The sequence below is a fragment of the Peromyscus maniculatus genome, chromosome 5, assembly GCF_049852395.1.
Source record: "Peromyscus maniculatus bairdii isolate BWxNUB_F1_BW_parent chromosome 5, HU_Pman_BW_mat_3.1, whole genome shotgun sequence".
NCBI classification, from domain to species: Eukaryota; Metazoa; Chordata; class Mammalia; order Rodentia; family Cricetidae; genus Peromyscus; species Peromyscus maniculatus.
In genome coordinates this window covers 87,943,847-87,951,781 of record NC_134856.1, presented here as the reverse complement: position 1 = coordinate 87,951,781, position 7,935 = coordinate 87,943,847, and the positions used below count along the sequence as shown (strand labels likewise).

General features: G+C 46.9%; 1 protein-coding gene across 1 annotated transcript; it reads right to left on the bottom strand.

Moving 5' to 3' along the window:
- Window positions 1–5,006: 5,006 nt before the first annotated feature.
- Window positions 5,007–5,948, bottom strand: LOC102913850 (uncharacterized). Its single transcript, XM_006990204.4, has one exon. The coding sequence runs from the start codon at window positions 5,789–5,791 to the stop codon at window positions 5,345–5,347; it is 447 nt and encodes a 148-aa protein (XP_006990266.1). The 5' UTR covers window positions 5,792–5,948; the 3' UTR covers window positions 5,007–5,344.
- Between the last annotated feature and the right edge of the window lie 1,987 nt (window positions 5,949–7,935).

The following is a 7,935-nucleotide window of genomic DNA, read 5'->3' as shown; positions in this document are numbered from 1 at the left end:
ACTGAAATGAGCCAGCGGCTCTCCTTTGCCCAAATCATAGATCCAAAGTATAAAAACAAATAAAAACCCAGAGAACTTTAATTTCAGTTGGGTCGTGCTACAATAGTTAAGTGAGTTGACTACAGTTAAAATAATTTACTAAGCTCAACCCCAAAAATCTAACCTGGATAAATAAAACTCCAAAGAAATTTACAAACACTGTCAAAATTACTCATCTAAGATGAATTTTATCATTCCTTTATATCTTTTTTTTTTAAAGACATGGTTTCTCTGTGTAGCCCTGGCTGTCCTGGAACTCTCTGTAGACCAGGCTGGCCTCAAACTTGAAGATCCACCTGCCTCTGCCTCCCAAGTAGTGGGATTAAAGAAGTGTGCCACTACTGCCTCGTTTAGGATGTTATTTTTATGGCCCTGAAGTCACTGTGTAGCTGAGGCTTACCTCAAACTTCTGATTGTTCTCCCTCCACCTTCTGAGCGCTGGGATAACCAGTGTGAACTGAGCCTTACCCCTCCACTGCTCCAGCTGCAAGGACACAGCCTTGATGTGGCCACCAGGCCTCTCTAGTACCAGATAGAGGACTGGAGAAGGCTGGGGCTCTGGGAATTCAAATTAACTCCTAGGAAATGATCCATGTGAGCTGGATGGTGATGATATACAACTTTGATCCCAACACTCAGGAGCCAGAGGCAGGAGAATCTCTGTGAGTTCAAGGGAAGCCTGATCAACAGAGCGAGTTCCAAGACAGCCAGTGCCACACAAAGAAACCCTATCTCAGAAAAAAATGAAAGAGAGGGTGAGGATAGGAGGGGAGGGAGGGAGGGAGGGAGGAAGGGAGGGAGGGACGGAGGGACGGAGGGACGGAGGGAGGGAGGAAGAAGAAACAATCCACTCTGGTAGGGATAGAGAGCCAGGGATTATGTACACCTCACTTCCATTCTTATGGTTTAGAATTTAAATGTCTTCCCCAAACATTCGTGCACTAAAGGAACTGCCTGAAGGTGGTTCCCTCTTGAAAAGGTGGGGCTTAGTGGAAGGAAGTTAGATCATTGGGAATGTGCCCCTGGAGGGGTATCTGAACCCTCACCTCTTCCTCTAGCTCATCATTTGCTCCGAGGCTGTAGTAAGGGAAGTTGCCACGATGTGCAACTCCAGGCCCACAGCCATGTGGCCCAGAGAGCATGGACTGAAAACTCTGAAACTATAAACAAAACAAACCGTTCCTCTTTTAATTTGATTGTCTCCATCAAACTGGTTGTCACAGGTCTTTTGTTACAATCATAAACACTAACCACACCCAAGGCACTATTGCAGTTGAGGGGCTTAGATTAACACTCACTGCTAATCCTTAGCACTTACTCACCACAAGGCAGAGATGGTGCAAGATCACTTGTGTGTCACTCCAGGCTTGTGAGGGAACACTCACCATTGCTCATCTAAGACCCAGGCTAATCCAACTCTAGGTCAGAATGCCGAAGAGTGGGCTTTGAATGGCATAACGTACCTCAACTGACTCTCCCATATACACACCTTCCCACTATCTGCTGTCCCCAGAAGCCCAAGCTTTGTATCCTTTGCTTATCATTTTACCACAATATACAGCCCTTTGCTAAGATGGTATATAAGCCCTCAAGCCTAGGCATTTCTTTGGATTTTTACTTCTTTTATGTGACTCTTCTGTATAGATGCAAAGTAAACTTCCTTTCCAATTAATCTGTCTTCTGTTGATTTAATTTGTAAACTCCAGTCACCGAAGCTGAGAAGGGAAATGTTTTCTCCTACATAACACAGATTACATGTTAAAGCGTAGAAAGGCTGGGGGCATAACTCAGTTGGCAGAGTGTTTAGCTTGCATGCACAGGGCTCAGGGTTTGATCCACAGCATTGTATAAATGGTGTGTGGTGGTGCACATGTACAATTCCAGCATGGGTTAGGCTCTCCCTTCCAAGACACAAGAATTTCAGTTCCAATGTGTTTTCATGGTAAAATGTTGGGACCTTGGGTTACTATTGGAAAGAAAAACTAGATTTAACCTGGGAAACACATGCCCTGTGGTTGGTAGTATGCTGTAGAAAATGCCTTGATATTTCATCTCCAGCTCTTCAATGGTAAAGTTGGCAAAGATTAGATGCCTAGTTGGTTAAATCCATCTCTTTTATCCCCAGTCATCCAACAGGTCATAAATTCAGAGTTGGAGAATTAACTTAGCTTTCTCACTGTGAGGGCCAGAGAGAGCTTGGATAGTTAGCAAAATAAAATAAAATAAGATAAGCCATCCAATTCTTTCTGGGTGTGGTTCAGGCTGGAGAGTGATTTCCTTCTAAGCGCCCCTCTGTAATTTCTAATCTTCTATAATCTGCAGGTATTTTTGTAGTCTAAAATAAACTAACATCTAGAGAATAAAACAGTTGACATCCATGTAGCCTACAGCCAGACTTGGAAACGAGAGCACATTAAGGAGACCCTTGTGGCTTCTCTCATTCCTTCTCCGAGGCACTCCACTCCCTCCCACTAGAAGGAGCTACCAAATTTTGTGTTTATTGTTCCCACTAGACAAAAATATTCACACTTGAGAGATAAAGGGGGACTTTTTTTCTTTTTAGAAAATTGATTTTTTTTTGTCCTCCTTAGATTCCAGCAGTTGTTATCAGATGTTTAGATTTCATGGATCAATAACATTCAAAATAGATTTGGAGACAGAGAAACCCAACCCAAACCCCAAATGACCCTCTGCTGTCATGATAGCTTCCTGGCAGAAAGACATTCAGTGCTGCGAGCACAGGAGTAGCAGAATAACAAAAATGAATGTAAAGTCTTTCCCCAGCTTTTGTTTATTTTGAAACAGAGTCTCAGGTAGTCCAAGCTGGCCTCAAACTCACTAGGGAGCCAGGGATGACTCTGAATTTCTTTTTTCTTTTTCTTTCTTTCTCTTTTCTTTTACTTTTTTTTTCTTTTTTCTTTTTTTTTTTTCAAGACAGAGTTTCTCTGTGCTTTTTGTTTTGGCGCCTGTCCTGGATCTCACTCTGTACACCAGGCTGGCCGCAAACTCACAAAGATCCACCTGGCTCTGCCTCCTGAGTGCCACTGCCCCGCTGACTCTGAATTTCTAATCCTCCTGCATCTGCCGCCCAAGCCTATACCACCACACAGGATTTTATGAATGCTGGGAATCAAAACCAATGCTTCCTACATATTACACAGATGTACTTTCCTGAAAAGTACACCTGCAGCCTATTTTGTCTACATGTATTTTTATCTTGCCACAGAAACCTTGCAATCTTTGACCCTGGAGTAATCCGTACTTTGGACGCTCCAGCCTGTGGCTCTCTCTCTGCCCGACCCCCCCCCCCCCCGGGCCCTCATCTCCCCATCCTTCCACTAGACCTTCTGCCTGCCCTTCGGTCCACGCTGCTTCCCTCCCATGCTCAGCTGGGGGAGCCTGGAATCAGTTTCCAGACCTTTCCTGCCCACTCCACCCACAGGGCACCATGGCGCTCCAGCCCCAGGCCTTTCCCTCCCTCGCAAACCAGGCCTCCACCCAGCAGGCTAGAAGGTATCCAAGGGGGCCAGATATCTGATGACAGAGTGGTGAGGGACAAAGTAGCAATGTATAAGGACCAAAGAGACTAGAGTAACCCCAGAGTAAGCCCACTGGGGAGACATAAATGTATCTCACAGATACGGCAGACTTCCCTTAGTGAACTCCACCAGTTCCTCGCTCCACTGAGCTCTGTGCCCAAGCAGGGATGAAGAAGACTGGCTTGGCCACTCACCACCACAGGTGCATGCATGCTCTCCACAGGTGCACATCCACCACAGGTGTGCCAGAGTGAGGGGGTGGAGGGGCGGGCTGGGCGGAAGCATTTTGCAACAGCTCTTCAGAGAAGCTAGCTCTGTCTCTCTCCCCACCCGGGATGAGAGCCACTGACTGGGCACAGCTGGGACAAGATAAGAGCAATATCATAGGTGATGTGAGCTTAAATTTCACTGGACAAAGAAGGAGAGAGAGAGAGAGAGAGAGAGAGAGAGAGAGAGAGAGAGAGAGAGAGAGAGAGAGAGAGAGGTCCCATTTCATGGAGGAGGAGGCAGGCGCCCAGTTTATTAAATGGCAAACAAGACTCTTAGTGTAGTGCTCCAAACTAGGCAGCAGCGTCCCCACCAAAGTTCACACAGTGCCCCTCTTTGTCTCAGGTGTGGATGAGGGAGCCCTTGCAGCCCTCAATCTTTCTTCCTGAGGAAACACGAATGTCCTGCTATCAGCTTTGGAAAGGCCTCTTTGCTGTTTCTGCCTTCAGCATGGAACTCCATCACCTCCCCATCCAGTACTGCTTCTCACGCTTTATCCATCATGTGTGTGCCCTGACCACGTCTCATCCGGCTACCTGCCTGGAGATTTTGTTAAGTGGATCCCATTACTAAGGACACCTCTTTTAAAAATAACTATAGGATGATGTATTTCAGAATACATGGACACACAAAATCACATGCAGATACAGGTACACACAGGGACACATGCATGCATCTTTGTGTATACTGATACACAGGCCCATGTCGACATACATGGATATTATAGACAAACACATACATACACACTACACATAGACAGGCTTATGCAGACAGACATAGACATGAACAGAGGCACAAATATAGAGACAATTCTCACCACCTTTTTATGCAAGGTTAAGGCACAGCAGGCTGTGTGGGAAGGGGAGCGTCTTTCCTTGGTGGAGTGCAGTTGGTTCTGCCCATCCTAGGCCAGGCACTGGTACCCAGGGGCTCAGGCACACCTTAAAGCTCAAAACACCTGCTTCCTCCCTCTGACCTACCCCCCACCACACATGCCACTACTCACCTTTCCTCCTCCTTGGGAACTAGGCAAGGCAATAGGTAAACCAAAAAGCTTCTCAGATCAGCTCTCACCAGTTCTATGAAAGGGATTGTAGCTCCAAAGAATGTATTTTTGGAAGCCCTTGAGAATTCTCTATTTAATCAAACACCAAGCAGGCAGAATTTGCATTCCTTTTATTTAAACCATTATGAGAGCCCTGAGAGGTAAGAAGCACCCAATCCACAGCAGGAGGAAGAGGAGGGACCAGCCCAAGGAGACTATCCTTTGCCCAGAGTCTCAGCAGGCAGAGAGGAGGACTAGTTGGCAGCCCCGGATGGCACAGCATCCAGGACCAGTAAAGTCTTCCTCATTCATGAGGTAGTTTCCCATACACCAACACAGACTTTTCCTTTATAACCCCAACACAGAAGCGGAGCCCTGAAAGAAAGGCACAACAGTGCCTGTCGGGCCTGAGTCAGGCAGATAGAGACCGGGAGGAGCTTGCAGCCTGGCAGTCTCACTTCTCAAGGAAGATGCGCACAAACTCATCATAGTTCACCCTCCCATCCTGGTCCGCATCAGCCTCACGGATCATGGCATCCAGCTCCTCCTGTGAAAGCTTCTCGCCCAGCTGATCCATGGCCTGCTTGAGCTCCTCCACAGTGATGTGGCCATCACCATTCTGGTCAAAGACACTGAACACAGCCCGCAGCTCCTGCTCAGTGCTCCCTCTCTTGTACTTGGCCATGGCTGCCAAGAATTCGTCAAAGCTGATGGTGCCATCTTGGTCTGTGTCCACCTTGGAGATGAGCGCCTTCAGTTCTTCCTCTGAGAGGTTCTTACCCAGCTGCTTCATCACATCACCCAGTTCCTGGACACTGATGTGGCCGTCCTTGTTCTTGTCAAATCTATCAAAGGCTGCATGGAACTCGTCCACCTGCTCCTTATCAAACCCGTGAGACATGGCTGTGTCCTCTGTACCTCACAGAGCTTCTGAGCTTGCCGTCAACCAGATGTCAGTCTACTGCTCCTGGGGTTTGTGGTCCAGCGTTCAGGGCTGCTGCTGGGATCTGAGGCCGTGTCTGCTGGAGAGCTGAGCTATAGGTAGCCTTGCCCTGGCATGGGAATCCCCTCCTTTTCTGCAATTGGAGCGAAGGGAGGAGGCTCCCCACCCTCTACCTGCCCTCAGGCAAGATGCTCCTCCCAGGGAGGGACAGATCAGCTGCAGACAAGGAATGAAGTAATTGGGATGGACGGGAAGACCCATGGGTAAATTGATGGGAAGTGCCATGGGGGCAATGGGTCAGAGACTACCAGCCTCTCTTTGCACTGAGGGCAGACCACCACGCTGCATGGACATCTGCCTAGGGCATGCTTCCCCTAGAGGCTTTGACCAAGTTGGTGGTTTCAAGAGTGCTTCCCCAGCTTCACAGAGACTCACTGGAGAGAGGCACAGGTGTTGAAGAAGCTGCCTTCAGAGGCTCAGCAGTCCTTAGGGGGGATTCAGCTTAGGACTTCTCCTCTCAAGCTTGTCCTAAGGGTGAGGTTAAAGGAAACAGGGAGGTAGAAGCACCAAGGTTTCCTAGATTTAGCCACGGCCTTCTTTCCAGGGCAGTCCAGGGCAAGGAGAGAGGATGGGACTCTGCGTCTTGAGCATCTATCGTCTAGAAGGGAAGGATCTGATCGGGTTGCATTCTTCTGCAGAGGCATCGTTTATTTAAAAAAAAAAAAAAGTGAAGTGTGATTTTAGAGGTGAACGGAAAGGCTTTTTATCTCCCCTAGTGAGTCCTACAACTCCACAGCCAAGTCCAGTGTTCTCTGGGCTGTTTCTGTTGGAGATGAGAGACAATCGTTCCATGCACAGGGTGGGAAACAATGGAGACTGGAGCATCTTGCCGGGATGCTGCTTGGGCCCTGGAAGGCAATGTGTGGCCAGCGAAGTCCAGCCAGGGGATTTCCTGTGTCAGCCCTATACTAATCCACTTGGGACGACTTCTGTGTATGCTCTGCCTTCTGGAAGGAAACTCATCCACGTGCAACCTGGAGCAGTAGGATTCAGAGCAAGATCTCAACACTATGGGGTAGTCCCTAAGACTCTTCAATGGTGGGTAGACATGTGAGTGGACACTTGCCATGGAGTGCCCAAGATGAATTTCAAGTGAGCACCTTTTTGATCTCTAAAGGTTCCCTCCTCTCCTCCACCTTTGCCTGAACCATAGGAACAAACTTAAATCATTTTCTTCCTGAGAAACGTAACAAATTCCACCTGTCTCTGGTTCAACCAGTTAAATGGACCAAGCATTCCCTTCATCTCTGAAGCGAAGCCAGACAAATACTCAGAGCCTTTGGCCCCCCACCCCAAATCCCACCCTATGTCCAGGGAGCCTCAGATGGAGAGAGAGCAGGAAAGAGAAAGGCTTCAGTTAGATAGTTTATTTGCCCAGTGCTGGAAAAATACAGAGACCTCAATAAATATTAAGCAACCAATTTCTCAATGAAGCTGACAACCAGTTCTGGGTGGAGAATGTCATTCCAACCTGGACAGCAGAGTAAGGAGGCATCCTGCTTGATGAGAGATACAGGAAAGGTGGGGCTTTTAATAACATGCTTCAATCCAGTTCCATTGTTTATTTTTTTAAAGAATATTTGAAGATATCCATCTATATTTGAAATGTCTTTTTCTTCTCATCTTCTTAGTAGAGCCTGTGATTAAAATCAAAATACTTAATAATTATTGTATTATTATGTTCCTTTGGTTAAGTAACACTTAGCATTCAATGTTAGGAGATTTTCTGTCCCTGGTTCTGGATTCATTGCTAATCTGGCCAAATATGTCCCAATGTTTTCATCTATAAGCAAAGAGGGTTTATCTACCCATATGTATGGGGATTAATTAAGACCAAAGTAAAAAGTTCAGACCAACAGAAGATGCTTCTGACTCTGTGATAAACCTCACGTTCAAGGACAAGCTGGTTTATCTTTGGTGGAAGCCTCCAACAATATCTCCTCGAATGGAGAGCTCATTCTATTTCATTATCAGATCTTTCTTGTTTGAACCACAACAAAAACACCAAAGCTTACACCTACTTTGAGGTTGTAGATAAATCA